Genomic DNA, 18,383 nt, shown 5'->3' on the forward strand with positions numbered 1-18,383 from the left:
CGTCAGTACGGTGGGGGGGGTTGCTGTTTTGCCTAGGGCAGCAGCATTTGTAAATACACCGCTGAGTGTGCTTATTGCAGCTTTCAACTGGGTGTTTTTTGGCATCAGTGTCTCTATTAGGGAGAATTTATGGACAAGACAGGAAGTTATAAGAAATCTCTCTAAAAAAGACACAGACAAATCACATTTTGAGTCGGGAAGGGTTCTAAAAATATTTTTATTGCTGTTATCTGTGTATTCCTGTATTCATGACAACTCTGCCCCCATTTCTTCAAACGGGTCACAGACAAAAATAACCTGATACAAATGTTAACGCTTCTCTATTATGTTGTAAACTAAATAGAAAAATATATACTGGAGTTGCACTTTAACTCCTTGGTGACACAGCTTCAGAAATAGTTTTTGTTCATGGGGACCAAAGCAATTTTGCCATTTCTGCTATTTCCATCTTCCTCATTCATTGCACCTACACAAATTATTTACCATATTTTTTAAAGGACAAAATGGGCTTTATTTTGATGTGACATATGTGTATATAAATTATTTTTTTGTTTTTTATTTTAAAAAAAAATGCAAAAAACCCCTAATTTTTCACAGTTTTTTTTTCACAGTGTAGCTAACAGAAAGTAATTCATACGAAATTCCTTCATTTATCCTAATTTATAGGGTATATCATATATCAAAAGGATTTCAGTTTTTTTTGCGAGTTATATTGTCACAAAATACAAGGAGTGAAATACAATTTCAGTGTGGAACAATTTTAGAATGTGGTATGTCTGTCATGAATGTTTTGTGTGTTTTTATAAGTAACTTTAATAGTCTCCTCAGCATTATATTTTCTTATAATTTTTTATGAAACATATTTTTTTTAACTTTTTTGACTTTGTAAAAAATTTTCAAAATGTTTAAAACTTTTAAAAACTGTTCATTTTTTTTTAAACTGTGCAAAATGTGCAGTATGTGAAGCTCTGTATAATTTGTCACTGCTATATAAATATCTATAATAAAAACATTTTATGGGTGAATTTATTACATTTTGGCAAATAGTAGACTATGCCTCTAAAGAGTGATTTAGATAAATGCATAAAATGTGTTCAAAATCATATATATGTTTTACATACCATAATATTCCCAGTTGGAAACAGGAGCTACTGCAATTCCACATTTAAAAAGGCCTGTCCCTTGACCAAGAACCATAGATGTTACGTAACCTCCATAGGACTGAAACAACAGTTAAAGAATTACAAGACATATTGTTAGCTGAAATAACAACATTGTGTACCCAAAAGATTAACCAGAACTGAACATGATTTGATTGTGGTGGCCTAGAGGTCCAGATTCCACCAGGAATGCTATATGTTTATCCTGCAGACGTCTTGGGGGGAAACAATAGAAACAAATCAAGGTGTTTTTACTTGTCCAATTGCCTTTTTTTCCTTCAGAAACCTTAGGCTGGTGGTGTCTATGGGTGCTTTATAGAAATTGAATCATCAATAGATCTGACTCAAATTGGCCTGAATTGACAACTATTATCCCATGTCGATACAATGACAGGGGCGGATTTGTAATTAGGCACAATATGAATAGTCATATAAATGATACCAATATCATCAGTGGGAACAGTTAACTCACATCACTTTATTATAAATTAACATACAATTGTAAGCCAAGTCAAGGCTAGGATAACAAGTAAATGTTTGTGTAAAAAAGGTTTTAGTTGCCTACAGGCTCCAGTGATGGAAATCTGGCACTGTGTCTACATGTGCCTTTAGGCCCAGTTCACACCAGGATGATCCAGTCATGCGGATTTGTTCCGTGCTGAACCGCCGACATGAAAAATCCCATATATTCCTTTGCTCTGTGCGATCCGTACCACCAGCTGTCCAAAATGCTCCCCGGGCTATTTTTTAGCACTGATCAGCTAATTTTCCATAGAGATTTCAAATGAAACGTGCTGATCAGCACGTTTTTGGCTGTTTTTAATTGCGTTTTAGCTCTGAAGTGCGATTAAAAACGTCCAAAAACGCTCTTTCAAAAATCGCACGGAAAAATCGCAAATACCTTACACATTAGCATGTTCTTGCTCTCTGTCCTCCTGTTCTTTCTCCCAAGCACCTCTCCTGCTGCCAAATCTAGTATGGAAACCCCTTATCATCAGGATAGAACAGTTGGGTAAAAGGAAACAGGCTCATGCACTTCAGAATAGTCCTTTCCACCTATCCACCTCATCAAGAAGCACTTCAACTGGAGTCCACTCTAAAGTTACTTTAATTTAGACACTGACAGATCAGGAGAACAAACACACCTCTAAGACATGTTTCCTGTAAAGCTGACATTTGGAAGGGGGGCTTTGGGGGCACCAAAGACATTAGTTTTGTGTAATGGTGTGTATCCCATTTCTTGTAGGCTGTTGCTACATTGTAAAATCTTCCCCTCTGTGCCCCCTTTGCACCCGCTGGATATTGCCCTCAGTGGCTGCCTTTCGTCACTGTGAGAGTTAATAGACGGTACTGCTAATTTGCAGAGTTGCACCACCCTCTGCCCCTCCGCCATTCACAGAGCTCATATTACTATTATCCCACAACATATGGTGTGCTGTGAATGAAGAAGAAGCAGTTAAATGACAGAATCTCCATTGCCCAGTAACAGGACACACTGCATTGTGGGATAATAGTCATACAAGCTCTTTGAATAGAGGAGGGGAGTGGGCCAGTGACAGAGGCTAGCAGCAGCGGCTGTTAATTCTCACAGCACTAGAACACAGCCGCTGTGGGCAATATTCGGCAGTTGTAATGAAGGCAGTCAGGGGAACATTTTACAAACAAGAAGCAGCTGCAGGTAATGGGATACACACCATTACTCATAACTGATGTGTTTGGTGCTGTATCCCCCCCAAAAGCTTTAGGGATTCAGCCTCTATTACAGCAAACTGTATGGTATCTCAGCGATTTCGGTATTCTGAAATAGCCATTTCCCTAAAGATAACCTCTTCACTTTTACACAAAAAGCAAAGCCTAGAATTCAGGGTAACCAAACAAGTGACAAAGGGCTCTAGAGAATTGAAGCAGCAGAGATTAACAATGTTTTACTTGGTTTACAGCTGGCCATATAGTGCATAGCAATAAATCACTGGACTTCGATCAAGGCAATAGAGACTTTATAAGCTGTAGGAATTTGGTCCTCACTTAACATTACTTGTCAAAATTGTTCTGTCTTGACACAGATAAAAGGATGGGAATAATGCACATACACAAGTGATGATTTGATATTGCAGTTCTAAGATGAAGGCTCTAGACTTTGTGAGGCCTTAGGCGAAACTCAAATGTGAGGCCCCCACTTACACCCATAATGAAAAATGAACTGTGATGATCAGTGATTAGAGCGAGCCCAAGGCCGGTGCAAAGATTTTGCCTACACAGGTCCCCCCCCTTCCCGGCACCCTCAGCCTTATGCTAGCACCAGCCCTGGTCCCATGTAACCTGGGAGGTGAGCTGATTAGGGTTGCCACCTTGTCTTCCAGCGAAACCCGAACACTCTAGCACAGTGCACCATTTTTTTTTGCAGAATATACAGGAGAGAGAGAGGAAAAACAGCCAGGAGAGAGAGTGAGGAGAGACAGCCAGAAGGAGAGCGAGGAGAGAGTGCTGAGGTGATATGCAGGCACAGCAGGGGGACTAGATTGCCAGGTGCCCAGCATGTATGGTGTGTGGAGTTGCAGGGCCTACATGTAGGCGCTGGAGCACAGGATGGCAATGAGCCGGCAGCATTTCTGGTGACACACAGCCAGTGGCAAAGCTAGACATTCCGTCACTCAGGACAAAGACTCCCCCCAGTAGATGTTCTCCATTCACACACACCCCGCCCCCACCCCACACTTTTGGGTTATCTTCTTTTGTCATGGTGGCGCCCCTCCTCATCCACCGCAGGTGAGGCTTCAAATCACCTCATTCTCCAGTTCTGCTTCATTAATTAAAGAGCCGCTCCTGGGCTCACTTCTATTTTCTCCCTGTGGGTGTGCGCTGTGTATTACAATCTGCCAGGGCACATGCCGTATGCTCTGCAAAACAAATTAGTCAAAGTGGAGGACCTAGGAAACTATACCTCTTGCATATACCACAGTGCAGTACAGAAAAAACTGAACCAGTCACAACAGTCTCTCCAACAAAGGAGCTTACACATGTCCCCCACAGTCACACAGGTCAGTACAAGTACCGATACTTTTCCACAAGTACTCGCCGGTACTAAGATACTTTTTTTAGTGTCATGTGACAGTTTTTCTAAAATATTACAGACTAATGATTTTAGGACGGGACACAGCTAGAACGGGACACAGACAAAGTGGGAATCTGTACATTATATCTTCCAATATAGTGTTCAGATTCTCGGTTCGTCTGTGTCCCGTTCTAGCTGCTTGCCCCCATGCAGGGGTGTAACTAGAAACCAAAGGGCCCCATAGCAAAAAAAAATGTATGGGGCCCCCTCCCCAAAAGAATGCAATTAAACATTCTCCACTAATGTTCCTGCCCAACAACGCTTATATTTGCTCAATCCAGTTTCTAATAAATCTCATGTGTGAGAAGGCAACACAGCTTTTGCACAACATACCTACCATGTGTTATAGTGTGGCAGGTGCATTGCATTGCCATTCATTTAAATTGCACCCCAACACACCTCGCAGGCGCAATGTGCTCTACCGTGCAACATGCCATGCCTCAATGAAGTGAAGTAGTAGTGCATGTGTTAGTGTGCCATTCAAATATTAATTGCATGGTACCGTGCAAAAAACACACCAAAGTGGTGTGAATGAGCCCTTTAGGTATGCATTGTGCACCTCCCCTCAGATTCAGTAAAGGTATGCAAAAAACAATTGTTTGCACCCGGTCCTCTCACCTCCTGCTCTTGCTGCTGGGGCTGCACTGCTACACCAGGCTGGGCTGCGGATGGAGCGGAGTCCCAGCAGGGGAATGTGGAGTGAAGTCCCGGCGGGGGAGCGCTCTGACACGTGGACCGACGAAGGTGCTTTTTTTTAGCTCCCTCCACAGCGCCGACTTTGTCTATCCCTGCTTTTGATTAGGCGAGTTAGATGACCGCGAGGCCCTCTGTGACCGCGAGGCCCTCTGTGACCGCGAGGCCTAAGGCGATCGCCTAACTCGCCTAATTAGAGAGCCGCCTCTGTTTTGAAGCTCAAGTACAACTTTCTGACAGATTATTATATTATTATTTCAGGTCAGAGGAGTGAAACTTGTAATAAGGAACTCCACAGTGATCTATGTTATGACATAATCCCATGCAAAAAAGGACATCCCTTTCTTTGACAAAAAAAAACAAAACACAGTATTTGGGGGAAACCCATGGCTGCAAACACAGTGTTAATATTTCTCTGTGAAGGTTCTCATTCATCCAGGTCATGGTATATTGTAGAAAATAAATCAAGGCAACTGGCCTTGCTGAATTTTTCTTGAAGACGTTTCGCTGCTCCTCTGCTTAGCTTTTTGAATTGAGAAAGCTAGTTGGATGAGCATTGAAACATCTTCAAGAAAAATACAGCAAGTCCACTTGTCTTGATTTATTTTCTACAGATATAGTAACAATGTTTTTTTCTTAGTTTGTTAGAAGATTTTATGTATTTTCTAAGCATTTCACAAGCAGCTTTTGTGAAGCCCACACCATATACCACCCTCCAGCTTCAGTCTAGTAATGATAAATACGAATCTTAAGGTGACTCGGGCAGCTAAAATAGATTGTGAAAAGCATATCGCCACAGTCAGTAAGAGGAAATTTAAAAAATTCTACCAATATATAAACAGTAAAAAGGTAAGACAAGAGCAGATAGGCCCAAAAAAGGATGAAAACGGGAGATTAATTAAACAACAGAGAGAGGGCGGAGGTGTTGAATTCTTTTTTCTCCTCAGTATACACTCTGGAAAAAGATGGGTTTAATGTAGATAAGAATGCAAATAGCTAATTGCAAAACATACCACAGTGGTTGACGGTAGCCGGGGTTCAACATAGACTTGAAAAACTTAATGCAAATAAAGCATTAGGACCAGATGACCTGCACCCCAAGGTACTTAACCTCCCTGGCGGTATTCCTGAGTTTGGCTCGGGGTTAACTTTCAGTACCAGAAGCGGTAACCCCGAGCCAGACTCGGGAATGCACAGAAAAGTGACACTTACCTTGTCCCTGCGAGCCCGCGGCGTCTTCTGCTGTACGCGGCCGGCATCTGACTTTTAGTTTAGTTTTTCGGCCGTCACAGCCGGTGGGAAATTCAAAAGTGAAAAATGACATTTACACAGAATACACACAATACAATGTAATCTGCTATGATTACACTTATGTATCAAACTATTTCATTTCAATTGTGTCCCTAGAGCTTTGTCCAATGCACTGCATCACACTTTTTCACAATTATAAGAAATTATAATATAATAAATAATGTCTACTGGACTCTTGTTTGGACAGATTTAGGTGAGTTATTCCTAAGATTTACTAGGAATTACAGGCCTACAACGTAAAACAACAAATTTCCATGAAAAACATGTACCGCTTTGGGATGGTAAAATCCTGCATAATCATACCGCCAGGGAGGTTAAGGAACTCAGCCAGGTAAAAGCGAGACCATTATTTCTCATTTTCAAGGACTCCTTAATGACTGGCAGAGTACCAAGTGACTGGCGGAAAGTACCGATATTCAAAAAAGGGTCAAGATGCCAACCTGGGAACTACAGACCAGTCAGTCTAACATCAATAGCATGCAAACTATTAAAGGGAATGATAAAGGACTACTTAGTAGAGTTTCTTCATGAAAATGGTATAATAAATGATAACCAGCATGGTTTTAGGAAGGACCGTTCCTGCCAGACCAACCTACTGACATTCTACGAAGAGGTAAGTAGATATCTGGATGGAGGGAGGCCGGTGGATGTGGTGTATCTGGAATTTTCCAAAGCGTTTGACACAGTACCACATAAACGCTTAGTACACAAGCTGAGGTCTATGGGCATAGATTAAATGTTGTGTACATGGATAGAGAACTGGCTACAGGAGAACTGGCTACAGGAGAATGTGTCCAGAGAGTATCCATAAATGGCTCCCTTTCAGATTGGTCTAGGGTCATGAGTGGCGTGCCTCAGAATTCTGTGCTAGCCCCCATACTATTCAACCTGTTTATTAACGACATCGGGGAGGGCGTGAATAGCCATGTTTCCGTGTTTGCTGATGATACTAAAATTGGGAGAGTAATGGAGACGGACTTAGACACTATAACACTACAGGAGGACCTGGATAAAATAGGGGAGTGGTCAACTATATGGCAGATGAGCTTTAATGTTGATAAATGTAAAGTAATGCATCTTGGGGTTAAAAACAGGCAAGCAGAATACACATTAATGGGAACTCCACTAGGGAAGTCAAAAATGGAAAAAGATTTGGGGGTCATAGTAGACCACAGATTGAACAATAGTATGCAATGCCACGCTGCGGTAAATAAAGCAAGCAGAGTACTGTCTTGTATTAAAAAGGGAATGTACTGTAGAGACAAATAAATAATTTTGCCACTGTATAGATCGCTGGTTCGGCCTGATCTGGAGTATGCGGTCCAGTTTTGGTCACCTATACAAAGGAAGGATGTGCTTGAGCTGGAAAGGGTCCAGAGAAGGGCAACTAAACTAATTAAGGGGATGGAGTACCAAAGCTGTGAGACAAGGTTACTAAATCTAAACATGTTGAAGTGAGGAGATTAAGGGGGGACATGATTTCGATGTACAAAGCATGTCCCAATGCTTTTGAATGGGAATTTTTCTTTTTTTTCTTATACGGCCAGATTCTTCGGCAGCTTTGTGAATAGACCCCTATGACTCCATTGCCAAACCGAAACAATAGCTTTCCTTGTAAGGAAGATAGTGGATTCTTACATCTCCCACTGCCCATGCTACCAAAGCTCACTACATTTAGGAGACATCATCCTTCAAAGTCTCTTCTGAAACCAACACTTCCTGGAGTGTCAGTCTCCTTTTCCCCTGCTGTGCTCAGGAGTTCCTCCGGCTGACCTCAACGTCAATACTGTGGCCTCTATGTACTGCTTTGTGTGCTCACATGGGCTAAACAAACCACAGTAGCTCAATCTATCTCCAATCTGTAATCACAATGATTAGCCTTTCCAGCTGCAGTCTACATTTCCAAAACTGCTTGCAGGATCAGTTTCAGGATTGGATTCTACAAAGGATATCCATCAAATTGATGAATGAACAGAAAGTTGCCAGAAGCAGGAGGAGGTGGGCTGGTCTTGAACAAATTTTGCATATCAGAACATCCTGAGTTTCTGGGGACCTCATGGTTCCATACATATTCTGTACCAAAAAAACTGTAGGTGAAAGAACAGCGAGAACATATGCGATTATTTCATGTTACTCAGTGGCTTTAGGATAACTGTTCTCTATTTCTTTATTTCAGAACTAGACCATATACAGGTGAAACTCGAATAATTAGAATATCGTGCAAAAGTAATTGCAGTAAGTGCTGCAAAAGGGGCCCAAACCAAGTACTGAGTACATATGCATGCTTGTACTTTTCAGAGGTCCGATATTATTCTATGTACAATCCTTGTTTTATTGATTGCATGTAATAATCTACTTTTTTGAGGTTGTGGATTTGGGGTTCTTGGGGTTTTCATGAGCTGTAAGCCATAATCATCACAATTATGACAAATCACGGCTTGAATTATCTTGCTTTGCATGTAATGAGTCTATCTCATATATAAGTTTCACCTTTTAAGTTGCATTAGTGAAATAAATGAACTTTGCACGATATATATTATATAATTATTCGAGTTTCACCTGTATGTCTTAAAATACTGTGTCTAAACAATGGTTTATACTGATAAATGTAAATCAACAGTCTAAACAGAATTATCGCCCAGTAAAGCTGGAAAATGACTTTGAATAATATTTCCTACTTAATCTGATGTCAGTAATCATTTTTGTGTCTAGTCGTTTGCAATGTCATTATCGTTCGTTGAATATTCTTCTTATACTCATTGAATTTGTATCGAATCTCTCCAAAATGGGCTAATCTATGGCAGGCCTTTGTCACGTGTAGATAATGTGAATAAGGAGAACTGCTTGAAGGAGTTCTGACTGCTATTATTATATATCAGTCCAAAGTGCATCAAATGAGGGCAATTACATGACTAACTAGGATAAATAAACAGATAACAGTTAGGAAAAGGTAGAACTTTGACTAGTTTATATTTTCAAAGTCAAACAGGACTTTCAGCTTTAATATCACACAAAAAAAGGAGAACGCTGTCTACTCTCGATCTTTGATCCACTATTTGTTTTAATTTTTCCACCCGGTGTAAAGGCAGACCTGGTGGACCAAGTGGAATACAAAAAACATATAAGGGTAATTCATAAAAACTGGAGCAGACAAAATCTGGAGCAGTGGGCCATGGCAACCAATCAGCTTCTCTCTTTCATGTTCGAAGCTTAACTGAACAAACTGAAGAGAGAAGCTGATTGGTTGCCATAAGAAATCTGTCTGCCCCAGTTTTCATGGATTCCCCCTTTGGTGGTTTAAGGAAAGAATAGGCAGATTTTTCCTTATTTATGTGCTGTTGTAAGGTGGAGCCGAGCCCTTTGGGAGCTGGGAGTCAGAACCCGGCACAGGAGTGTGTTGCTAATGTGTATCTGCAGCTAAGCAACACTTTTCAGGTTTTCAGCTTTAATGGTTTTTATTTAGGCAGAAAATTGCTCAACCATTTTGCCAAATCTAGCAAATCTGAAAAAATATACACCCAAAAATATTTTTTTTTACTCATTATGGTTTCCTAAAAACTATTATATCTACAGATGATGCTCATTGTAAACATTTCTAGATACCTGACTGTCACACCTAAGTGAGTTAGTTGGATATCCCATTACAAAATAATGAGCATTAGTGTGGAGCCCCCCTCCCCCTGTGTGGGAAGGCTTTGTATTTGGAACATATAGGGTCATTTGTTTCATTTTAATTAGCCAATTAACCTGAGGTAGAGTTAAAAATATAGAATTTTACAAAATAATAAAATATATTTTATAATGTATGATTCTGCTTGTGCATCAATTCCATCCAAAACGTCTTTCTCTATGTTTGATGGAGTGGAATGGTGTTCAATCCACCACTGGGCCATTACTGTCACTGTAGAGACTGGTGGGGGAGACCACACTATCCCTAACAGGACTTGTCACACCAAGAATAGTCTTTCACCCAAATTATTCACCAAACTGAGATCATTAAATTCTCCTGTACCACATTGCAGCTGAAACAACATTTCTCGGCCTTCCACCATAAGGATACTTAGGGTGACAGTACTGTCTTAGCTAAAAGAAAATGTGTCATATGAGCAAGTCTCTCTTGGCCTAGGTGCCAGATAGTGAGAAAGACCTGGCCTTGATAAATACATCAATTAATAAATAAATAATCAAAACTATGAAACAACTTTAGATAACACAATGTGTCAGAGCATACCACAACAAATTCAAAACTGCCCTTAGGGTGGCACATAGACCATTGCACATTTAGCATGCTAATATTACCCAGTACTTGATTGTAGAATTGGTACACACTACCCCCTTCTTACACATGGCAGACCTCTGTGGGGTGAGGTGTGTCTATCTTTCACCAATGAAGCAAAGGCTTTTCAGGCAAGATCCAGGGTATTCTTGGGACCAATGTTACTTTAAAGAGGTTCTGGTATATGCTGCCATCTTATGGTGTCTGTAGTTATGCCAGAATTATATATTTTTGTTTTTTAAGTTTATTTTTTAAATGTGACCATTGTAAATAATTACATTTACAATACTTATAAGGGTATAGTCACAGATCAAACAGACAGCTAATCTAATCATTGATTAGCTGTCTGTTTGAGTTTATACTCAACTTGCTAGAAAATGTGACTACACCAGGAGAATCAATTTCCTAGCAAACCTTGAGAACATCTTAGCCCATTCTTCCTCTGGGAGTGTCTAATTAATCTCTATGGTGGTCTAGCTCCTCCTCCCCTCACCTCCCTATCAAACTTTTAAGGAAAAACTCTGGGAAAAATGTTTATGAACCCATGAAGTGAGACTACCCTCGCGGTGCAAGGGTTAACTGCTTCTTTTTGTCTAGAGACTAAAATAAAAAAAACTCACATGAACCTTGGAGTTGGTTTGCTCTTAGACTATCTATCCTCTCTTCCCCTCCGCTGCAGAAGTCTAGGATTCTCGAGTCATCCCGTCCAATAAACTGTATTGGATGTGAGGACACCGAGAGACATAACATCGCTGAAGCATAGGAGAAAAGAGGCCGGAGGGAGCGCTTTGACAGACGGAATTTTTGTACTTTCATTTGCTGCTGGGGAGGCACGAATGGGAAAAAGACAGAGTGTCACATGAGTGACAGTTCTGAATCTGGTGGAGCTGCTAACATCACAATCAAGATGGCGGAATCTAGCAGCAGTCTCAGGTAGGGATGCACTGATACCGTTTTTTCGGTATCGAGTACCGATATTTATATTTCAGTACTCGCCAATACCGAGTACCGATACCGCTACTTCCGGTAGCATAGAGCCAGCTTCTCGGGCAATCAGGAAGCCAGGCGGCATGTCATTACCCACCACCTGGCTTCTTGATTGCCCGGGAAGCAGACTCTATTCTGTTTGGCCAGCTCGATGCTGATTGGCCAGGAAGCCTGCTTCCCAGCCAATCGGCATCAAGGCTTGCCAAACAGATCGGACAATATGTTGACACGACCCCCACCCTGCAGGCACCTCATTCCCCATAGATCCTTAGCAACAGTCATTACTGTACCAGTCCCTCGGCCAGCTGGGCACACACCGCTCTCCATGATCTGCCCACGTCTCCTGTGTGTACAGTGCCCACGTGATCGTCCCTCAGCCTGCTGCTGCGAATGTGCTCTCATTCAGATATCCTGTGCATGCACAGTAGCAGGCTGAGGGCCAAACATGTGGGCGCTGTGCACACAGGAGACGTGGGCAGATCCCGGAGAGATTGGAGAGCGATGTCTGCCCAGCTGGCCGAGGGACAGGTATGGTAATGACTGCTGCTAAGGATCTATGTGAGTGGAATGATTTGTCTGCAGAGTGGGGATCGTGTCACCATATTATCAGATTTGTTTGCCCAGCTCGATACTGATAAGCTTCCCGGCTCCATGTTCCCTCGAGGCACTGCCGGTCAGAGGAAATTTCCCTCTGACCGGAAGTTCCAGTATCGGGAAAGGTATCGGAGCATTTGGGCAAGTACGAGTACTCACCCAAATACTTGGTATCGGCACTGATACCGATACTAGTGTCCATATCGGTGCATCCCTAGTCTAAGGGATTTTGAATGACTCCCCAAGGAGGATTTTACAGACATAACAAGCTTAAAATACAGTACCTTAAAGGCAAATATAATCTCAGGGGAAGTTTTTTTGTTTAAATATATTGTCTGGCGATAGGGTCCCTTTAAAGCGTAGTTTATACTTGTTTGTGATATGCATATATAGTTTTAAGCACCCTGATCAGATCAGTGTATATTACTGTTGGACAGGGACAAAATACCTATAAAATACTGCCATATGCTGTAAGTCTTATCACACCAACCCTTATAGTTAGCCTCCAGTACATACTTGAAATATGTCTGTCAGGTTTACAAAATATGGTGAGGTGGGGAAGTCTCTTCCAGGGATCCCTACTACTCGGCGCTGGTCCCCATACCTATTGCACAGCTTTTATGGTGGTAGTTCTGCTACTGCCGGCAGTATTTGAACCAGAAGAAACTGCTTATGTTAGCATCAAAATAAAAAAAATGAAACTTACCTCCAACCTGAAAAAAAATTGGCATATTGCTTCAAAATATATACAGCCATGCAATGACCTATGCACATAAAATAAAGACCTGTCTATAGAAAAGGATCAACATGTACATTAACACATGTATGTTATGAGCTGCAACTAAAACGTTATCAGACCAGCATAAAAACATTAAGGCAGATTTCATGTCTGAGCCCACATCCTGCCTAGTCAATCAAGACAGCAAAGTAAACAGCATTATAGAGACCTATACACTGGCACCCAGCAACACCAGACGTTGCTGGAGAGCATTATGGGAGAATAGACTGGGACTTAATCCAGTTCCATGCAGATTCCCACCATGGAAAATAATGGCTGACGAATTTAGCGGAATCCTGAGATTATCAGTATTTGTGGTAGACGTTAAACAAATAACTCATATTGAAAGGGACATTTCTCTGCATGAGCTCTTAATGGATGCTCTATAAAAGCAGTGATGGAAATAGGACAACATATTCATTTAAAACTGATGGTCAATCAGATTAATATTAAAATGTTCCTATAAACAACAGGCATTTTACTAGATATCACATATTTACATAGCTAATCGTGAGCAATAAAATCCCTTGCAGTGTCATAATTAATTCTTTTTACTCTACCAGTACTGATCCTCATGGAACTAAATGTGTTTCTTATCTTTTATGGACCCAATATGTATGGGTATATGTATAGATGGTGTTATGGATAAAGGCATCTACTTGCATGTTAAATAAAAATGATTATTCAGTCCACCAAAGAATATTATAGGTGGACCTGGTAGGCTAAGATAGACCCTGGTTCCTTATATGCCATGAATATTCCAGCAGCAAGATCTCTCTGCTCTCTGTTTCTTTACACCTGGGAGTTCCTGCTTACTTTTGAGGGTTCCAACCCATCTTTCTGCAGATGAGAGAGAGAGTGGGAACCTGTTATAATGGCCACAGCATGTATGCAGACCCGGGAACTTAGGTATACATCTCACCAATAGAGACCAGAAGAAGTGGCTGAACCCTCCAGCAACTACAAAAAACTGTTTTGGGTGGACCTGTTCTTTAAGCATGTTCTAATGCTTTCTGAATTCCTGAAATCAAAACAGAATACATTTTCTTGTGTCTTTTATGATCAGCATGATTCTGTAATCAATACTAAAGTTAGTCCCATAGAAAGCATGTTTGATGGAGAGACAACATGACTGTGGGTCCTGTGGGAATCAGGTCAATGAAAGAGTCAAAAGTGTAATCAAGAAGGCCGTAAAAAAGAAGGGGGTCAGCTGGTAGGGAGGAGCTACAGGGGTTGGTTTTTAAGGGTTGGGGGCTAGGAAGGCCAGTCCACAGGATTATTAAGAGCTACAAAGTTTTATTTAGCACTGGTTTTATAGGCAGTTGAAGATACCACTAAACTGCAGATTTCTCAAGATAGCAAATGTGGACTAAGAATATCAAAACCTTACAAAATGATTTGGTTACATTTCTTCTCACATAAATAAGGTCATTGCAGTTTTACCAAATAAGTTTATATTTTTGTGGCAAAAAGATTTACCTTTGCCTGTCCTATATATTTCTAATTACAATGATAATTTCTAAATCAGCCTAACATAACATAAGTGAGGATTCAGAGACACTGTATTTACAGCAGCTATTATTTGTATGAAAAGATTTCTACCAAAGATTATAAATAATTACACCACGTATACAACATACTTACCCATCCCCAAATGGCTATTCGACTTTCATCAATAAATCCCATTTCAATGAATTTTCTGAAATGATAAAGCCAAATAATATAGCCAATTAATTATAACTTAACAGTGGCACCTCCTTCAAGCACAAAATCTACAATACAGTAAATTAAATGATAGCTTTCATGACTTTTTTACATTTTAAAAAGACATCCATATATCCTGATGAGGGTATTGAATGTAGGGAAAATACTTCCCACATTGTTATAACTGTCTATATGCCTATATAATGAGGACTACAGTTACCAGTATCTGTTCATAATTATAATCATTGTGATCTTTTGAGCATATGATGTTGATTCTATTGATTTACATGTTTGCATAAGTGATTTAATTAAGATAGTGAGACAGAGAGCATTTAGTGGCTGTGTTTAATGTTTTAGATTTTTATACAATGCAGTGGATTTTAGCATGCATCCAGGATTTTCCTTCAAATGATACCTATGGTTACATTCCATAGTAGCAAATATGGTGGACTGAAGTGGGAAATATTTTTTTTTTAATAAACGTACCCATCGTCTCACGAGTCCCTCAGGTCACATTTTAGGTCCTTGTAGTCTAGTTGTAGGCAAGCTTGGCACTCCAGCTGTTGTGGAATGAAGTTTGTAGTTTTGTAGTTTGGAGGTTTACCACAGCTGGGGTGCTGAGGTTGCCTACCCCTGTTGTAGTCTCTTAAAGCATATCTAAACCCAAATAGAGGAATATCATATTAAAGCTTACCAGTCCTTAAATGTGGTGGCTGCATTCGTTTTCTTTGTTTAGGCTTTTTTATTTGTTTTTACCTGGCAATCTGGCCAGTAACACATGTCCTGTCTTATGGTGTCTCCACTCTATAGAGGGGCAGCAGAGCCATCCGTGGACAGTGGCATTGTTAAAATGTGGAGAGGGTAGTGTTTGGTGACCCCAGCACATTTAGGTGGGCTTGAGTAACAAATTAAATCTGAACTCCAGCTAACACTTTTTAAGCAGTTTCAGCAACAGGTTTTTTTGGGTTTACAGGTTTTATATAATTTAATAAAAGTTGACCATTGTAAGCCCCCCTATCATAAAATGCTTTGCTGACCATTGGAAGCACCCATGTCAGTGTTAAATGGTTTGTTAACAAATGTAAGCACCCCTGACAGTGTTAAATGGTTTGTTGACCACTGTAAGCACCCCAGTCAGTGTTAAATGGTTTGTTGACCAATGTAAGCACCCCTGTCAGTGTTAAATGGTTTGTTGACCAATGTAAGCACCCCTGTCAGTGTTAAATAGTTTGTCCCAACCCTCTATGTGCCATTTTGTTGGACAGCTTGGCATGCTAAAGAAAAATATGTTTTAACCCTTTGGATAGGTGTGATTCAGTTATAAAATCCAAACAATTTTTTCAACCAAAATTTCAGCAATATGATTCAATGAAGTCAGTCAACCAATTGAGTCTACTCTGTCAAAGGCTATGTAATTCTGTTTAACCACCCTTGAGATTTACACAGCCCCACCAGATGGAACAGCTAGGTTGATGATCTTTATGTTTGTACTGCAGTTAAAGCTGGACTCCAGGCATACTTTACCCTTCCCCCCAACCAATAGCTGGGTTAGTCAGCATACAGAAGACTGCAGCAGTGTGATGGCATCACAAAGAGGAGACCAATGCACAGACTCAGACACATGGTCAATTCCCTTTTTTTCAACCTGTCATTGGGCAGTTAATGATCAGAAGCATACTGATAACACTCTCTCCTACTGTTACCATGTTCCTTGTCAGCACATGTACATGCAGCATCATCTGATTGGGCTGCTTGTGACTGCCCCTGTCCTAGGCTAAAGTTGGGTAAACACGTGGGCTGAAAAAATTGAACAAAAATTGAAGAAATTCCTCCATCAACACGTATGAGCGTTGATGGACGAATTTCCCTGCCACCAGCCACTGTCAGAATACTTAAACAAAGATGATTGGCTGCCAGCTCCATTTGGCTGAGGATTTTCCAACCTGCTCCTTCAATCAGCTCATGGAAGGGTGCCAACAGCGGTGCCAAGAGGCCGTTTAATCAGGAATTGACAGAACCGTGTGTACCCTACTTAAGTTCTATTGTACAGGAGATTACATCAGGATGATATCTAGATGCTTTTAAAAATATATTTATTTCTTTTTCAATAAATAATTACTTAAATGGTGTTTTTATATCTGATCGGAATACAGCTTTAAATGTTTACACGTGCTTTGACACATGTTTACATATCAGGGAACATGTATTTCTTAAAAAAAAACAGTTGGATCTACACCAATTCCTAATAAAAGCACACTGCACATTAATGCAGATATTATCTATTTGTTTCTATAAGGCCAAGCAGTTCATATCTTTACTACTCTATACTCTCCTTTCAATGATATGCAAACATAGAATAACCTAAATCGATGAAATTAAAATCCAACATTTCTAATTGTTGTAGAACTATAGAAGCCAGCATTCTATGGCATGCAGCTAATCAACAACAGGGGAATAGATTGCCTTATTTGAACTGAATAAGAGTAAAGGAGGGAGCGAGAGAGAGAGAGAGAGAGAGAGAGAGCAGTGTACACTGTATGTAATGTACAGCATACAGAAATACATAGCTTTGTAAGTTTTGTATCATGTTACTTTCAATTAAATTCAGCCATCTCTCTGTTCCATGAAGTTCACATTCCATCTCTGTAATCCATTCCTTTTAATAGTTTCCATCTGTTTTGTGCCATTCAGTAAACCTAAAAGTTCAGTGTTTATTCCTTGAAGAGTAATTCTGTGACCTCAAGGATCATTAACAACCAAGTGATGAAATAGGGGTTACTTTATATGACGTTACATCTTGTTGGAGAAGGCTGGCACAGGATCAAGTTCAATGAGGAACAATGCTCCATTCACTGGTGGTAAGTTTGAAACCGATATGTTTTATTATCACAAGTGAAAACTGTGGACTTATTTAATACCTTGGATCTGGTAATATGTAACATACCAGCTATCTGGATGAAAGATAACATACACTGATCGAAAACACATTTACTTATACAGCCAGTCACATGAGTACAGAACTCTGAACAATGGCATTTTGTATACTGTGACTTCATAAAACATATTTAAAATATATATGAGTGAACTGGATTAGACAGCTTGGCCATCTAGATTGGTGCAAATGCTTTTTAAGGCTGGCTCCATGTGTGTGTGTGTGTGTGTGTGTGTGTGTGTGTGTGTGAGTTACCATGTGTGTGTGTGTGCTTTGGTAAACACCTACATTTTGGGGGACATGCCAATAATTTGTAGAGAGCCCCTAAAGCTCAACAGTGCAGTAAACTCTACTCTTACCATTCAACATTGCCACCCTTGACCCCCCCCCCTTTCATAGCAGAGTACCCCCTTCAATTCAGGAGCCCCTTTCCAGAAGTGTCACTTACATCAGGTGTTTTGGGTGCCATCTATATATGTGGCAGGATGGTAGAGGGTGGGAGGTGGAGCAGGTGTGGATAGAAGAAAACTCCAGATAAATACTTCCTTCTGTTCTCTTTTTAGTGCTGGGGGCAGCCCGGGATACATCCGCCCTAGATCAGCATCATGCATTTTCATAGTTTTAGTGGGACATTCACCAGCTCTATAGCAACAAATGATTCCATGTATTCTCGCTGTACAATGTCATTAGTTGATATGGTGCTGGCACAGAAGTACTGTCTCCCAAATTAAATTAATATGTTTTTCTATGGTCATGCCAATACTTTATAAATGGACCCTCTTGTCAGCCCCAGCCAATTATACAGTCTAGAAAAGGATTTTATGTATATACGAGCA

At 40.5% G+C, this 18,383-nt stretch overlaps 1 protein-coding gene across 1 annotated transcript in view; it reads right to left on the minus strand.

Moving 5' to 3' along the window:
* The window catches only part of LOC108787197 (prolyl endopeptidase FAP-like), a 78,819-nt gene that overhangs the window by 5,712 nt on the left and 54,724 nt on the right, over nt 1–18,383 (minus strand). Inside the window, exons 20-21 of the mRNA XM_018556685.1 lie at nt 14,556–14,610; nt 1,122–1,221 (exon numbers count right to left, since the gene is read on the minus strand). Of these exons, the coding sequence (XP_018412187.1) occupies nt 1,122–1,221; nt 14,556–14,610 (155 nt within the window). The remainder of the gene's footprint in view (nt 1–1,121; nt 1,222–14,555; nt 14,611–18,383) is intronic.

The sequence above is a fragment of the Nanorana parkeri genome, unplaced genomic scaffold (genome assembly GCF_000935625.1).
Source record: "Nanorana parkeri isolate BGI_ZX_2015 unplaced genomic scaffold, ASM93562v1 scaffold247, whole genome shotgun sequence".
In the NCBI taxonomy this organism is placed as follows: Eukaryota; Metazoa; Chordata; class Amphibia; order Anura; family Dicroglossidae; genus Nanorana; species Nanorana parkeri.